The sequence below is a fragment of the Elgaria multicarinata genome, chromosome 4 (genome assembly GCF_023053635.1).
Source record: "Elgaria multicarinata webbii isolate HBS135686 ecotype San Diego chromosome 4, rElgMul1.1.pri, whole genome shotgun sequence".
NCBI lineage: Eukaryota > Metazoa > Chordata > Lepidosauria > Squamata > Anguidae > Elgaria > Elgaria multicarinata.
In genome coordinates, this window is record NC_086174.1 from 30,321,906 (window position 1) to 30,339,906 (window position 18,001).

At 41.1% G+C, this 18,001-nt stretch overlaps 1 protein-coding gene across 3 annotated transcripts in view; it reads left to right on the forward strand.

Annotated features, from left to right (window-relative positions):
- Positions 1–18,001, forward strand: part of HHAT (hedgehog acyltransferase) — a 200,717-nt gene that overhangs the window by 41,134 nt on the left and 141,582 nt on the right. For all 3 annotated transcript variants that reach the window (XM_063125562.1, XM_063125563.1, XM_063125564.1), the window contains one exon: positions 16,919–17,069. In XM_063125562.1, coding sequence (XP_062981632.1) covers positions 16,919–17,069 — 151 coding nt within the window. The remainder of the gene's footprint in view (positions 1–16,918; positions 17,070–18,001) is intronic.

Here is an 18,001-nt window from a genome sequence, read left to right on the forward strand (position 1 = left end):
AGAAGTGTATTTAGAAATTAGTGTTGGATCAAGAAAACTAAAAGGGAGTGGAAAAGCATTCTATCAGAAGGACAACTGCAGCCTCACAGTTGTGTAAATCTAAGGTAGAGCTAAATCTGTCAGTTTTGGTTTCACTCGGTTTCTCGTTTTTCCAGATTTAAGTTGCTTTTGTCCTGTTGTTGCATCAATTTGTGAATAGTCTTTAAAAGTCTGCATGAAAACTGGTTTGGAAATTTTGGTTTGCATTTTTCCTAATATACCCATTTTTGTATGCAGTTTCATATAACATATACACTGTTTGCAAGCAAATTTCCTTAATCTAAATGGGGGCTAACCATGGAGGCTGTTTCAACTTGGGGTGCTTTGGAGCTGGGCTGCCTTGCTTCGGAACTGCCTTGCATCCCAGGAAGATCTGAACTTCTGTGTTTTGGGCACCAACCTTCTATGACAGACAGCAAACCATTTTTTGAAATGGCAGGGAGATTGTGCTATGGAAAGTAATAAAATAAAGTCAAGTAACTGCAACCCGTATACTAAGTCCCAACAACACAACAAACACATACATAAAGCAGTTAATGGCAGCATTAATTCTAACACAGCAATTATGGATAAACGATAAATAAATAAATCACCAATTCTAAAATGCCTGGAAAAACATCAAAAATGTTATCTGGTATAACACATAGCAGTTTAGGCACCAGGGTACCCTTTTTATAAGAACATAAGAACAGCCCTGCTGGATCAGACCAAGGGTCCATCTAGTCCAGCACTCTGTTCACACAGTGGACAACCAGCTGTTGACCAGGGACCCAGAGGCAAGACACAAGTGCAACAGCACCCTCCCACCCATTTTCCCCAAGCAACCGGTGTATATAGGCTTGCTGCCCCTGATACTGGAAGTAGCATAGGGCCATCAGGACTAGAAGCCATTGGTAGCAAATTCCATAGTTTCATTATGTGCTGCGTGAAGCAGTACATCACCACAAAATGTCTAGCTACAGGGTAACTTGCTTGAATATTCTCTCTGCAAAAGAAGGCATGCAAGGAAGAAGGAAAAAGTTGATGTGATGTTAATTGTGTGAATGCAGTTAGCATGTACATTTTTTGTTATGCAAATAGCAGCTGAGGAGAGCCTTGGGACTGGTCAGGTGAGATGCCAGAGTTTAACTCTCTCTCCCGGCCACAGCCCCAACACAATCTTTCTGGGGGCTGCTATTTGTCTCCAATGGTGCAAATGGAGAGCTCCTCTTGAAATACAAAAGGTAGCTTTAAAGATATATTTGTTTTGACCGAGGCAGGGAGATATGGTCTTAAATCTAGTATTTATAATGTCCTAGATTTTCCTGTTCAAGGAGTGTTTCGTCAAATATGCCATTTTCCAGCTGCAGTTTGAAGTAGTACAGTCTAGGAAGGACTGCACCACGTTCTATTTTTACACATTTGAAATCCAGCCCTGACTGAATGAGAACAGGTCAAAAGGGAGATATTAACACAGAGATATTTCAGGACATGGGATGCTTGAATAGCTTGCTGGTGTGGAATTCAAAACAGAGGGACTTTGGCCAATTGATAGTTCCTTTGCAGTCAGAGGCCAAAGCATGGTAGTAGGTCCAGTAGCCAAGAGTTGGTTTCTGGCAATTCCACTTGTATATCTCAGGTAGCAAAGGTGGGAAGGACCTCTGCTTTGAAATAGTGGAGAGCTGATGGCAGTCACAGCAAACAGTGCTAGCTTGATCCTTGGGCTGATTGGGCCTAATCTACATTAAGCAGGACCTAGCACTATGAAAACAGTATAAAAGCAGTATATAAGAGGCAAGAGCCACACTACTGCTTTATAGCGGTATGGAAGTGCACAGACAACTGTTGGAGTCCATGGACACATACCATATACCGCTTTCATACCGCTGTATCCTGCTTGGTGTGGTTCCTGCCTCTTATGTACCTCTTTCATACCGCTTGCAATATCCTGCTTGGTGTAGATTAGGCCTTGCTATAGCCTCTTTCAGAACCTCTTTCAGCCTGAGAAATGAATTCCATCTCAGAAAAGTTCTTGGGTGCCTCATTCCAGTAGTGGGTGTGGCTGAAGACAGAAGGGGCGAGGACAACACCCCCCCCCCCCCCAATACCAACATATTTTAGCTTAAAGCTCTTACAGCATGGGAAAAAACTGCACAAAAGCCGGGACACCGGCAAACAATTGGCAGTTGGAAGAAGGGTCTTTGGGCCAGGGAAAGGGGTGTGGGCTTCTAAGGAACCCTGGAAGGCTGACATGAGACCCCTGGAGAGTTAGATTTGGCCCCTCAGCCTGAGGTTCTGCACCACTGCTGTATAAGAAAGTAAGTAGAATCCTAGTGATGCACTCTTTCTTCACAAAGGCAACAGGACTGGCTCTACAATGACATAAGGTGAGACAGGTGTGTCCACAGTCTGGTAGCACATCACGTGGAATAGCTGCACACAGAGCTTATAATTCTTGGTTCTAGGTGGCTCATCACATGGAATAGCTGCACACAGAGCCCAGAATCCTTGGTTCTAGGTGGCTCATTACATGGAATAGTTGCACACAGAGCCTAGAATTCTTGGTTCTAGGTGGCTCATCACATGGAATAGCTGCACACAGAGCTTATAATTCTTGGTTCTAGGTGGCTCATCACATGGAACAGCTGCTCACAGAGCCCAGGATTCTTGGTTCTAGGTGGCTCATTACATGGAATAGTTGCACACAGAGCCTAGAATTCTTGGTTCTAGGGAGCTTATCACATGGAACCCCTGCATACAGAGCTCAGGATTTTTGGTTTTAGTCAAGTAGAACCTTACAGTAAATTTGATTGAATCTCACTGAGATTTGGGTAGGGATAGGGGCAAAATTTATTTGGTTTGCATTTGAATGTGAACTTACCTTATTTATACTTCCCGAACCAATGCACAAACTGAACGGCAGTTCAACAAGATTTGCTATGCAGTTCTCTAGTCAAAAAAATGCATATGAACATGCATATATTTGAGGAAAGTGTGCACAACGATGTGTATATTACTGAAAATAATTTCCAAAAATTATCTTGCTTGTATTGTGGAACAATACTTGTAAAATGTGTATATTAGCCAAAATTATATCTAAAATGCATATATTGGGAGAAATGCACACAAATACGCATATGGAATATGTGTGGACTTAAAAAGAATTCACAGTTTGATAAAGAAACAGAATAAAAGGAATTTAAAGTAGGAAGAATGAGAAACTGAGCAAAACTGAAATTCACAGATTTGTCCAGAAGTATAAGCTGGGATCTTTTGAGATTGATAAAACCTCAACAGAGGCTGCTGACCTATCCCAATTGGGAAACAAATGGTTTTGCTTCTTTCCGGGGAAGTGGCAGTTCATTTTCTGCTAGCGGTTCAGTCCTGCTCGCACAACGGAACTAGCAGAAACACAGTGGCAGTAGAGGATACTGCCTGATCATAAAGCAGTGGTGCTGTATAATAGCTTCAGCTTATAAATATAAGAAAGGACGATACAATACTTGTTTGTTCGGGAGAAATTATAGAATAAGCCAGAAGGTGGTGGTAAGCACTGCGGATTTTTCTCAGACATATGAACAGCAGAAGAAATTTTTAGGTGGTCTGTCTGAGTTGGTGCTAAGTACAACGCAAGACATTACGGGGACATGCCAGTTGCTTTCATGTGATGCAGAAATACTCGACTGCCTCCCGAATATAGATAGTCCTGCAGAGTGCAGATTTTTTGAATCTAGGATTGGAAATGTAGTCTGATATTGTATCCTCGGGAAGCATGCAATTTACACCCAGGTGCTCCGATTCTGTATGTAATGATATATAGCCGCTGACTGAGGAGGTGGCATGTGAATCTGTTAGACGGTGTCATTCTATTTGTGCAGTTTTTGCATAGTCTTTAATAATGCTGAGTTTTGAAAGTCCTTCCTTGGCAGTGCTGCATTACTGCTGCCACTGCATCTCATGCTGGCAGTTCGCATCATGATGATGTGACAAATCTGTATACAAATAGTGCTTAAAAGGCAATGAATTTGCTTTTAACGTCACTGCTCAATTATTCTGGAGCAGATTAGGCAGTGTTTTCAGCAATGAGGCTGATCTTGGAAATATAGCCAGCTCCCTGTTGCATCTACTTAATTAAATCGCATCAAATAGGTATGAATGAAATGAACATTTTGTACCCTTACCAGTGTGAATATATACCTGTGGCATAATTTGTGAGATGTTCCTGAGATATCAGTGATATCAGTTTACGCTTGCTAAGGCTCTACAAGGAAAAGTATGGCTTAACCATCCTTTCCTGGGTACACATTTTGAACTAGTTGGAATTGCAGGTGTATGGGCAGTATTATATAATTTAGCCTGTATAGGACTAAAGCTGAAAAACACTGGCTACATCATTTTTATCTAGGGAAGAGTATGGTTGGTATACAAGCCCAATGCCACCAGGAGCAGCATCAGTCCACTACTGAAAAGAATGGTAAAGACCTGAGAGAGAGAGAGAGAGAGAGAGAGAGAGAGAGAGAGAGAGAACATCTCAAAGCATTTTGTAAATAAAAGATGCTGTCTTTTCCTATACAACTTTTTGGGTTCCCCCTCTTCCCTGTATTTTCCCTGTTGTAATGAAGGTCCAGCTTTGTTGGACACTATGAGGTCCAGATTACAGGGTGACTTCTATGGATCTAGTTCACATTGGGAACATGGGGCAAGTCAGGTTCAGTTGGATTCTGATCAAGCAGAAATCCAGTTTCCCAGAGAGGAAAGAAGAGGAATAGAACAAGAGTATGGACAGTTCCAAGTAATGCTGGGACTGGAAGCCAGGCAAGCTTACTCAACATATGTTAATGTATGTTACTCCACCAAGCATCAGATTGTGACTGAGCCTTAAGTATGGGTTTGACTTCCTTTCAGCTAATTAGCCCTACTGAGGTCTCCCTTAAAGAGGCTTGTACAGTTTTATCAGCCTCAGGCTGCAACACATGGAAAGTCTGCAGCACGGAAGTATCCTTATGGCCAGAGTCCTCAAATTCAGCTATGTGATCTCCTTTGAGCACAAGGGAGTTGGTCCTTGAGACCTTCTTGGAGAACTAGATCCTGAGGAGGTAGAAACCTTGTGACATAGTTCTGAAACAGCCTCTTCCTTCAGGATCCTTATCCTATGAGGATGAGGGGTCAGGGTCCTGGACATTAGGGAAGATATTCTGAATGTGCTATTTGTGTTCGTACCAATGGGCAATTTCCTTCCTCTGCAAGTAGCACCTTCAGAGGCAGATTTTTCCTTGGGTCCAAGGGGAGGACTGGGTTAAATTCCCTCTCTACACTTGCAGTAATCCTGATAAGGACCAGCAAGTCCAGTTAATGTTATTTACTTTTATTAAAAAAAAACACCTTGCACATTATATTGAAAGACACATTTAATGTCACTTCTAGTGTGGCCTTCAGCCTCTTCAATGTGGAGTAATAAGACATAGAATTTCTTCACTGGGTTGTTGTAAGGATTACTGAGATAATGTATGTGCATTGCTTTGTACACTGTCAAGCGTTGTGCAAATACTAAATATTATTGCAATTAATTCATTGTTGTTAAATAGTGAAGCTTAATCATCCTTGATGAAGATTGGGTGTGAAATATTATGGCTTGTTTCTTTAATTTGTTGTCTAATAACCCAGAAGATAAGATGAGCCTTTGTGAGTTCATCCTTAAAGCTTCCAGTGTTTTGCTCTTGAAGATGTTTAGAGTCTGTGCATTCATCTCCATACTAATGAAATGTTAACAAAGGAATCTGTTTGCTGCTGCTGTTGGTTTCCTTTTAAAAATCCTGTAAGATAATAAGGAGGAAGTGAAATAATATTTGGCATCTGGCAGTTGAAAACTGGAAAAATAAAATATAATTCAGGCTGCTTAATGAGATGTTCCTCCCTAAAACATGGTCAATTCAGGACTTCATAAACAATGATTATCAGGAAAATAAGCTTAAAGAAGAAGCAGCAGCTTGCCAACTGGTGAGAAATTCAAACCTTCTAGCAGTTAACCCAGTTTAGCTGGGAAATAAAAACATCCCATAACAACCGTTAACTATTCCAGAGCTCAAATCCTCATCCCTGCCCTCCAAGTCTGTTGAGATTATACTGAGTGAAGCAAAAATTGTAATGCTTCCTGCACTTCCTGTATAAACTCATAATTAGTGATGGACAATCCCCTCCCTTAAGACTCGAATCAGGATTGGGTTAGGTAACCAAAGTATTTTCTTCAAAGACGGGAAGAATGGTTTGTTTGTTTTTACACCCAGTTTCGAATTCTAAAACCTTAACCAAGTGTTGGGGTTTCTGAATGTCCCCAGTGAACTTCCAACTTTGATATGAGTCCCGAAAGAGTGTTCTCAGTGCCTCCTTCATTTACTTGACTTGATCTGACAGTGGAGACAGCAGCAGCAGTTGAGGGAGAGAGAGGTCTGGAAGCCGGACAGGCCTTCTTGGTGCCTGTAACATTAACACCAGGTAGTTTAGGAGATAAAGTTGGGGTAATTTGTGAAGTGCCTGGAAGGAGGTGAGTAGGAGGTATCTCAGGTCTGGGACATAGACCAGTATTGCAAGCTAGACAGATTCATATCCCAAACCACCTTCTGTGACACAGTGCTTAGTTAAACTGTGGAATTCACTACCACAAGATGTGGTGATGGCCACCAATTTGGGCAGCTTTAAAAGGGGCTTGGACAAATTCATGGAGGAAAGGCTATCAATGGCTACTAGATCTGATGGATATATGCAGCCTATGGGGCGGGTGGTGGTGAGTGGCCAAATTGGCCCCTGGATTCCCGGAAGTTGCTCACCCCTGGTTTATTTTGTCACCTTATTCTGTTGCGTATGTAGAGTAGGCCTCTGAGACAAGGCTTACTAGGACTTAGTCTTAGGACTTATCACTCCGAAGCTCAGGTTTAGAACAAAATAAAATTCTTGAAATATCTTGAAAGGTACGTGGGACATTTAATCTGGTTGTAGTGGAAGTTTAAAGATGTAAGCGTAACACTCTGTTTTCATTCCAAGTAGCTGAAGCCTGCAGGAAAGATCAAGGGGAGAATCAACAAGCAGCCTATTTATTTGTGCTGTATTCTGTTTGTGATTCAACAGATTTCAAGACTGAAATCCAGATGGTTAATGCTGCTAGCAGCTATGTTTCTAACCCTGTGTCCAATCTGTATCCTGCAGATAAAAGGAAGGGTTGTTGAGTGTGGAGTACGAATATTGTAGGAGATGATGGGTAATGGGAAAGAAGATTACATCTCTATTTTTAATCTTCACATTTTGAGGAAAATTCAGAAAGTTAGTTTGTTATTTATTGTGTATTGTTTATATATTGGTGTGTGTGTCGTCAAATATCCAATAGCCCATATACCAATGGTATCTTAAAAATTAGGTCAAACAGCTGGGCCTCCAGGTTGTTGAATTGGGCACAGCATTGGAAGGGTATATTGAGTCAGATCTACTTCTTAAGAATATAAGAGCCATGAACAGACCAAGGGTCCATCTAGTCCAAAACTCTGTTCACACAGTGGCCAACCAGCTATTGACCAGGAACCCATAAGCAGGACATGGGTGCAACAGCACCATCCTGCCCATGTTCCCCAGCAACTGGTGTATATAGCCTTGCTGCCTGTGATACTGGAGGTAGCACATATCCACCAGGACTAGTAGCCATTGACAGCTTTCTCCTACAGGAATTTATCTAATCCCCTTTTAAAGCCATCCAAATTGGTGGCCGTCACTACACCTTGTAGTAGTGAATTTCATATGGGCTGTGTGAAAAAGTACTTCCTTATTTCTGTCCTGAATCTCACCAATCAGCTTCATGAGATGAGTCTGGGTTCTAGTATTACGGGGGAGAGAGAAAAATGTCTCCCTATCCACATTTTCCACACCATGTAATTTTGTACACTATTATGTCTCCCCTTATCCTTTTTTCCAAGCTATCCAATCCCAGCTGTGGTATCCTTCCCTCATAGGGGAGATGCTCCAGCCCCTTGATCAGCACACATAGGTCTTACTAGTGCACACAGGTAACTGTCTGTCAAAGCTGGCTCTTATGTTTTGCCCATAAAATAAATTTCACCTGCATATTTATCCTGCAGATTAAACATGTATGTGCACTAAAATACTTAGCTGAATGCATGGTAGAGACAATTGCATGTTGACTTGCTTTTAAAATACACGTTTTAAAAATCTTAAGACTGTTGAACAATAGAATAAGTGTTTCTGACTCTATCATATGTCCTTCACTGTGGATTGGAATCTTATCTCTATATTTTTGGTTGCAGCCTTTTAGCCTGTTACTTGTGCACAAAATACCAGCTTTAGGTTACATGCAAATGTAACATTTTAAGAACAGTAGGTTACTTTGATATTACTATCACTGTACACAGTACAAAAGTGCATTATTTTCTGATCAGTCTAGTTCTTCAGGTTTTCAACTTGCTTTAGGGGGGAAAAAAATCCAGAAACTGGATTTTTCCTCTCAATATGGAGCTGAAAGTTGTTTCAGCCATATTAAACCTGTATTATAGGTGGCTGTTGTAGATATCAATTGGCTAGTGTCCATGACATCAGTGGAGGCATATTCACATATGGACTTAAATTTGGGCATTTTTTAAAAAAGAAAGAAAGGGGAAGACTACTCACATACCCTCAAAACACCAATCCATGATTTTAAAAACATTTCCTTATTATTTTTAAACCACATTTCACTGTTGAATGGAGTGCATTTCCTGTCCCTCCCCCTCCCCTCCCCTCCCCTCCCCTCCCCCCCAGAACTAGAGCAAAAATATGAAGGTATTTTAAATATATTTTGAAAGGAGAATATCAGCTTTAAGAGACACACAGCCAAACTTCTCCTTCTCTGTTCTGTCAAGGCTGGATTTGGAAGCCCGAGCATTGCAATACAGAAAAAGTCACTTATGTCTGTACCTGCCTTCAGTGAGAAGCTAGACCTACATTAAAAAGAGGCTCATGGCACGATATACCCAGTTTGCATTCTCTCTTTAATTAGGGTGACCATATGGAAAGGAGGACAGGGCTCCTGTATCTTTAATAGTTGTATTTGGAAGGGAATTTCAGCAGGTGTCATTTGTATATATGGTGCCCTGCCCTCTTTTAAATCTGGTCCCTCTAGTATAGCTCCTGCACCTTTAAATGCTGTGATGAAGAGGGAATTTCACCAGGTTCTCCATATATACAAATGATACCTGCTGAAATTCCTTTTTCTATGCAACTATTAAAGATACAGGAGCCCTGTCCTCCTTTTCATATGGTCACCCTACTTTAATGTATGTGTGGCTGCGGCTTCTCAGGGAATTTAACAGTGGTATATGCGGCAGATACTTGCTGGCCACAGTGTTGTCATCTCTTCCATCTGTTGGTAGTTCCACATCGGTAGTTGCTTGACACAGTCTGCTACTATCTTAAGCATTTAGCTGTAGAGCACTTTTCTTTCTTTGAAGAGATCTTCACATATCTTAAGGGCATTTTTAGCGCTGTAAGCCTCTTTTTAATGTTTCCTTTACTGGGGGCATCTCCATAACACTTATGAAAGCTGTTTTAAAGTTCTAACTGTATCTTAGGAAGCTTCTCTCCATATGAGCCCTTCCTGTCCATTCAGCTTCTTTGAGGAAGCCTTTCTTTCAAATCATATCTACCCATTGTATGAAATCAATCAGTGGGATTTGCTTCCCGAGGAAGCCTGACAGTTATGAGCTTGACAGTTATGGGCTTCTGGAAGGAATTGGGACGCTATCCTATTTATTATTATTTCATACAATAGCCAAAAGCTCTCTGGGTGGTTCACAAAAAATACACATGACAACACAAGAAAATAAAAACATAAAATCTCCAGCATACCAAATTTAAATGAAGATAAACAGCTAAAAAAAATTACAATAAGATACTGGACCTGATAGAAATGACTTATCTAACTGCTCCATCATATGTCATGAAATGCTAGGGAGCAGAGGATGGCTGAAGAGATAACAATGTTAATGCCAGGTGGATCTCAGTGGGGATAATTGGGGGGCCACTGCTGAGAAGTTCCTCTCCCTTGTCACCATCTTCTGAGCCTCCCTTGGAGGAGGCACTCAGAAAAAGGCTTTTGATGTTGATTGTAGCATCTAGGTAGGTTCAGATTGGGAGAGGTGCTCCATTAGGATTTGTGGTCCTGAGCCATGTAAGGCTTTATAGATAAAACAACCAGCATCTTGAATCCAGCTCAGTAATATACAGTTAGCCAATGCAAGCAAGCCAGAATTAGTGTCCTATCCTTGGACCTTCTGGTCCCTTTTATAAATTTGGCTTTTGCAGCTTCTGAACAGTCTACAAGGGCAGCCCCATGTAGAATGCATTGCAGTAATTTAACTTGGAGGTTATTAGCGCATAGACTACTGAAGCTAAATTATCCCCGTTCAGATAGGGGCATAGCTGGGCTGCAGTGCTCTGCACTTATGTAGGACTTACAGCATGGGACTTAAATAGCAGGGTTTTGAGGGCCCTTTGGCAAGACACCCTCAATGGGCCCCTCCCTCAGTGAGCCTACCTTCTCTACCACTGTTGTCAAAAGCTGCTACTGCTCCTCACCACTTTTCTCATCATTGCTACAATTTGCTTGCTTGACAAGCAAATTGTCCAGCTCAAGAGGCAGCTGGACAACCACCTGTCAGGGATGCTTTAGGGTGGATTCCTGCATTGAGCAGGGGGTTGGACTCGATGGCCTTGTAGGACCCTTCCAACTCTGCTATTCTATGATTCTATGATTCTATGACAGGCAGAGAACTAATGAGCATGTAAGCAGTGGCATCTACTGTTCCTCCCCCTCACCATCACTGTTGTCAGTGCCAAAGCGAGCAGCAGGAGAACAAGTAGGTTGCAGTGGTGAAAAGGAGGCGCAACTCCAGGAGTAGGTCCGTGCTTCAGTGTGGGCCCTTGACAGATGCCTGACCATGCTTACCCTTGACTGCAATGGATTTACTCATGCCCTGCACAGGATTTCACTTTTTGGCCTTTAGTGAGTTGACCAATGGCGATATTAACATGATGCTCTGTGATTTGTTTATTTTGTCCTTTATGCTTTTATTTATTTCATACTTGTACAAATGCATCTTGTAAAAGTGACATTAGCCATCTTGGCAATATTGCTCGGATATGGGATATGTGGTTGTTGGATTCCTCTCCCTTTTTTTTAGTCCCTTAATATTTTATGGTGTAGGGAGTATACCTCTTCAGAAAAAGAGTGAGACCAGAAGTTTCTTTTATAGCAAACAACTGCACCACGTTTTTCCTGGGTGCAACTGTGCTAGTTTAGTGGCAGCGCTGGGTGTTTTGTTTCCTGATGCTGCTGTATTGAGTCAGCTTGTTAAGGCCTTGCTCATGATCTTTAACTTGTTTCTGTTGATTGATTGAAGTAGAACATAGCATATTCCCTTCTGAGAAATGGGTAGGAGTTTTGGTACTGGCACTGGGGCAAGAGTGATGGAAACAGGTGAGCATCATATTCCCAGGCAACATGAACAGTCACATGCTAAATCAGAGTGGTTGAAATGGTGATTGATTGTTTAAATCTTTTATTTATTTATTTATTTATTTTATTTATTACGTTTTTATACCGCCCAATAGCCGAAGCTCTCTGGGCGGTTCACAAAAATCTTAGTTTATTTAACAGCTCTTGTTACTGCTGCTGCTCAGTATATTACAGGAACAACCCTGGGAGAGAGAAACGAAGAGCAAACCGTCAAAAGAGCTAAGTCTGTTCAGAGCTGGAAACGTGAAATTTCCAAAGTAGTTTGGTTGTTGGCCTTGATGCTAAACTGGGACTCCTCAAACTGGCAGTTGGGCATCAGTATGCCTGCAGTCACCTCCCTTAGTTCCTATAGGTCTCTCTGCCTTGCCTGATTCTTAATTTTTTTATTTTATTTTAACAATTTTATTATTTTCTACAAAGAAATAGAAAAAAAAGACAAGCAAAGAAAGAAAGCATAACAGAACACCACACATTTAACTAACAATGTAACACACTATATCTAATAAAAACACATATGCAAAACATATAAGGCCATATTCCATTTGAGGCAATCTTATTCATATAGGCTATCAATAACTTCACTTTAGCCAGCCCAGTGTTATGTAAAGACCACAGATTATATATAAAAACCACAAACAAATACATCATTCTTTTGCAACTCATGTATATACTCTATCAGAGGTTTCCAGTCCAATACAAATGAGGTTGTTGATTTTTCTCTTACTAATGCCATGTTTGGCCATCTCTGCCATCTCCAAAACCTTAAGCAACCATTCCTCTGTTGATGGTACTTGTGTATTTTTCCAGTATTGCGCATAGAGTAGTCTGGCAGCTGTTGTCATGTACAAAAACAACGTTCCTCCTTTTTCTTTAAGTTGATCATAAGTCCCAGCAAAAATGCTTCTGGTTTCATTTGTATATTTGTCTTTAATATTTTTTTGCATTGACAAGTGAATCTGAGGCCACAGCTAGACCTAAGGTTTATCCTGGGATCATCCAGGGTTCACCCCTGCCTGAGCACTGGATCCCCTGTGTGTCACCTAGATGAACAGGTTTGACTCCTGGATGATCCAGGGATAAACCTTAGGTCTAGCTATGGCCTGAGTCCAAAAAGAGTTTGCTTGTTTACATGACCACCACATATGGTAAAAAGTTCCTTCTTGTTCAATTAACTATTTGGCACCCAGTTTGCTGCCTGAGGTAAATGCCTCACCACTCTACTAGTTCCAAGACTTGCCCTGACTAGCCCTGTAATTATGGTTTGATTGTTATTGAGGTTTTATGAATGATAGAAACTATTAAGCCTTTCATTAGACCCAATGTTTATCCAACATTTATGCTTTGACAAATGAATGTCCCAGCAGAGCCTTCTAGACAAATACAATGACTTCAGACTCCATGAATGGATCACAAAGCATAATATATTTCAAGTCTTTTTTATTTACCTAACCTTTTAGGATACACACTACTGGTTTCTAATTCTTAAGGGCACACTGCTGCAACATACTTCAAGTATTCTTTGTGGTGTTGAGGACTAAAAAATGATGCAACTTCTTGGGTGGGGCAGGGAGAGACAATGGAAAGGGATGGTCAACAGACTCTGATTATCAGGAATTACCATACCAGTGAAAAGTGTCCACAAGGATATTCCCTAAAAGATTGATGGTTTTCTACACCCTTTTAGAGCACGTTAATGAGCAACTAATGTTTTGTTATGGGCTGGTTGAGGAAAAACAAACTGAAGCTGAATCCAGACAAGACGGAGGTGCTTGCTGTCAAAGGCCATAACCTGGGTTTGGAGGTGCGTCAACTAGTTCTGGATGGGGTTACACTCCCTCTAAAAGACTGCGCTCACAGCTTGGGGGTGCTTCTGGATCTGTCGCTCCAAATGACAGCCCAGATAGATGTGACGGCCAGGAGTGCCTGTTATCAGCTTCAGTTGATACACCAGCTGCACCCCTTCCTAGAGATGGAAGACCTAAAGACAGTAGTGCACACGCTGGTAACTTCGAGGCTCAACTTCTGCAATGCGCTCTATATAGGGCTATCTTTGTTCCTAGTCCGGAAACTTCAACTAGTTCAAAATATGGAAGCCAGGCTGGTCACCGGTACACCTAGGGGTGACCACATTACATCAGTTTTAAATCTCTTCACTTAGTTTCCAGGCAAAGTATAAAGTGTTGGTTATCATCTTCAAAGCCTTACATGGTTTGGGTCCAGGCTACCTGCGGGATCGCCTTCTCCCGTACAATCCGCCCCGCACACTCAGGTTCTCTGGGAAGAATTTACTCCAGTCAACAAAAACAAGGCTGACAACTATTACTCAGAGGACCTTTTCCTCTGCCGCTCTCAGATTATGGAATGACCTGCCGGGAGAGATTCATCAACTTAACAGTCTTCCGGATTTTAAGAAAGCTATGAAGACTGATCTCTTCCAGCAGGCCTACCCAGTTGAATTTTAAGATGCAATGTGCTGCTTTTAATATTGTATTAGTTTTAAATGTTTTAATTATATGTATTTTATGCCATTTGCATTTATGTTGCACCCTGCCTCGATCCGGAGGGAGAGGCGGGTAACAAAATTATTATTATTATTATTATTATTATTATTATTATTATTATTATTATTATTCTCAGATGTCTAAATTCGATTCTCTGTCTGAACAGGAGTTTTCCAAAAGTCTCAGTTTTAGATGCCTTAAAACGGGCATAATGAGCATGAAGAGCTGCCAGCTTTCCTCCCAATTTTGAATCTGGTTTATGTACAAATATGTACTGAAAAGGGATAGTGGAACTGAATGTTGTGAAGACTGTAGCCCTCTTTAGGCATGCACCTGCTTGCATGTAGGGCTAAACTGGGTATGGGGATGTGGGCGCACATGTAAGCCCTGCCCCTGGCACCCCCACTTCCATGCGGGCCTTTGCACTTTAAGCACAAAGGTCTAAAGAGGGCTCAGTAAGTGCATTCAGCTAAATGGGCTTACAGAGTACCCTTCATTGGTAACCTTGATAAGCCAAGGTTCACAATCACAGGAACTCCATAAGCGAGTTCTATTGAACATACTTATGGACCCCTCTTCAGACCTTTGCAGTCAGTGTATAAAAGCCTACACAGAAACTCTGCAAGTGGGGATGCTGGGGTTGGAGCTTACATGGACGTCCACGTCCCTGTACCCACTTTAGCCCTACATGAGAGGAGGTGCACAACTGAAGAGGGTTTGTGTCTGCAGAAGATGCAAAATTTCCACGAGATGAAAGCTAATTGGCACATCTTTTTCTTGTCTGCTTCTTTTTTTTTCTGGGGTTATGAAAAAGGCCAAGAGAATTTTGAGTGGACAAGTAAAGCAATGTCTGTAATAACACTGAACATACCAAGTATTGACTTTATATTTAAGACGCATGAAGATTTATAGTCCTTTGGGGGTAAATATTTATCTCTCAGATCAATAAGTCTTGATTTGTGCTGAGCTGAAAATCAATATTTGCTTATTATACCAATCCAAGTTGGAGGTCCCAGCTGAGATTCTGGAAGTGTGACACCTCTGATATTTTGTTATACTGGCTGTGCTGCATAATGAAAACCTGATAAAAAAAAACTGTCCAGGATGAGTGAATGGACAGATTTTTAAATACATGCCTATCAGGTTTTTATATTGGAGATTTCAAGGTCTCTTAATCTTTGAAGAAGACAATTTTAAATGGGAACCTTGTTTTATTTTAAGCAGACAGACTCCAATTTCACCTGAGAAGGCTCTGTGGGAGGTGTGGCTAGTGGTAACATGAGATTGGGCCTTCTCATTGGTGCCAGCCCAGTTGTAGCACTTGCTAGCAAGAGAAATTTGACTGGCCCCTTCTTTGATGGTTTTTAGACTTGCACTCAAGATGTTTTTATTTCAACAGACTTTGGTTTTTAACCTCTATCTTAATTTTTCTGGTTGCTGTTTTATTTTGTTTGTTTTTATAGGTTTTAGTGTTCTTAATGTATGTTGTATCAGCATTCTGTTTTGATTGCTGTGAAGTTCTCTTGTGGTCAAAATGTGGTATTATGTACTACTACAACAATAAGAACATCAATAATGATAACAACAACACCACATTTCAACAAACATGTTAATAGCTTGAGAGTCTTTTAGCATTCAAGAAAGCTATCAAGACGGATCTCTTCCGGCAGGCCTATTCAGTAGAATTTTAGGATATTTTAGTATGTTTTTAGGATGCTTTTAGGATGTTTTTAAACAATGTATACCATGTTTTTAATCAGTATAATCAGTATTTTATGTATTTTATGCTTGTTGTTCCCCACCTCGATTCAATCGGAGAGGCGGGTAAGAAATAAATCATCATCATCATCATCATCATCATCATCATCATCATATCAACTATATACAATTTTAAATAAATCCAGTTGCAACCAAATACAGTTTTGAATATCCATCATCAGCAAATATGATACATGTTTTTATTAATAAAGAAATCAAGCAAGCAAGCTTGCCACGTTACTTTTGAGTGGGAACTTTGCTGGCTTATTACAGGTGCGGCATCTGAGGCACAGATGGGCTGGTTGTCAGTTATTATTTACTTATTGTTTATTTAAGTATTTCTCACCCCCCCTTTCATCCTAATGGACACCAGGGCTATGTATAAAAATATGGCCAATCGGCCAACTATAATAATAAAAGAGATTATGTGTCTACCTGTCAGTGCTGTAGTGCCCAAACTGTGAAACCTAGACACTTGAAACTTGGTACCTGTACTAAGAGGACCCTAGAAGTGTTCACCTTGTGGTTATTTGTTTTTTTTAATGCATTAATTAGTTTTAAATTAATTTAAATTGTCTTTGTGCTTGAAGTACCACTTTCAGTCACTAGGTGTCAGGTATCCATAATCGGCATAACGTTGCGGTCAATACATTCTGAGGCTGAGGGCAGGGATCGCTGAGGGAGTTATATGACTGCCCCCAGTCATAGGAGTTATAGGACCCCCCCGGGGGGTATAGGACCCCCCCCCCCCGGTTGAATGGAGTGGACAGACCTCTCCATCAGAGAGGTACACTTTGACAGGGATGCTAGCAGGAGTGGCTTCATTCAGACGGGGGTGAATGTTTCCAATTCTGACAGCTTTTTAGGTTTGTTTGAGGGCTTCGCTATATCAAACGAAAGGCTGCTGCAAACTAAGTTTCTGAAGTAGGCTCTGATGCTGATATGCACAGGGAAAAAATAGACACTGTTCACAAGAATAAGGTATTCTGGGAAGAAATGAAATAGTGTTCATTTCTGGGGGAGAGGGAAGAACTATAAATGTTGACATGCATAATGAAATGAATATTGTTTTTGTCTTGCAATCTTTCAGGTGGACTAGCATTGGCGCAGGTCCTGTTTTTTTATGTGAAGTACCTTGTTCTTTTTGGTGTTCCTGCACTCATTATTCGAATGGATGGACTCAAGCCTCCTGATTTACCTCGCTGTGTAAGCACCGTATACAGTTTTTCTGGAATGTGGAGGTTAGCTTTACTTTATTGCTGATGTTTATTGCCAATTTATTTTTCACGAAATGCATGATGGCATTGTGCTTGCATGCCAGATGTTACATTGCATCTAGAAGAACTGCGGCAAATTGATGGAAGTTGCAAAGCACTGCCATTCCTACCTGCTTCTCTTTGTAATCTTTTAAAAATGTCTTTCCATTTAATAATTGCTTCCTCCTGCCACAGAAGTGAGGAGAAGTCTGCCTTTGGGGTGTTCATCATCTTAAGGATTAGAACTGGGTCTAAACTGCTTAGCTCCAGTGATCTAATAATTATGTTCTTGCCACATCTTTATGAAATAGGATTCATTTTTCATTTATCGTCCCCCTGAAAAAAGGCACTTTGTGTGGAAAATTCATACAGGGAATGATAAGTAATAATATTTGATTAGGAAACCCTACAAGGAAAGTGTTGAGGATGATCAGGGGTCTGGAAACAAAGCCCTATGAGGAGAGACTGAAAGAACTGGGCATGGAAAAGAGAAGATTGAGGGGAGACATGATAGCACTCTTCAAGTACTTAAAAGGTTGTCACACAGAGGAGGGCCAGGATCTCTTCTCGATCCTCCCAGAGTGCAGGACACGGAATCATGGGCGCAAGTTACAGGAAGACAGATTCTGGTTGGATATTAGGAAAAACTTCCTGACTGTTAGAGCAGTATGACAATAGAACCAATTTCCTTGGGAGGTTGTGGGCTCTCCCACACTAGAAGCCTTCAAGAGGCAGCTGGACAGTCATCTGTCAGGTATGCTTCAAGGTAGATTCCTGCAATGAGCAAGGAGTTGGACTCGATGGCCTTGTAGGCCCCTTTCAACTCTACTATTCTATGATAATTTTCACCATGCGAAACAAAAAGTAATGGGCTGGGTCTAGACAAAAGTAACAGTAGTGATGTCTCAAACTTCCAG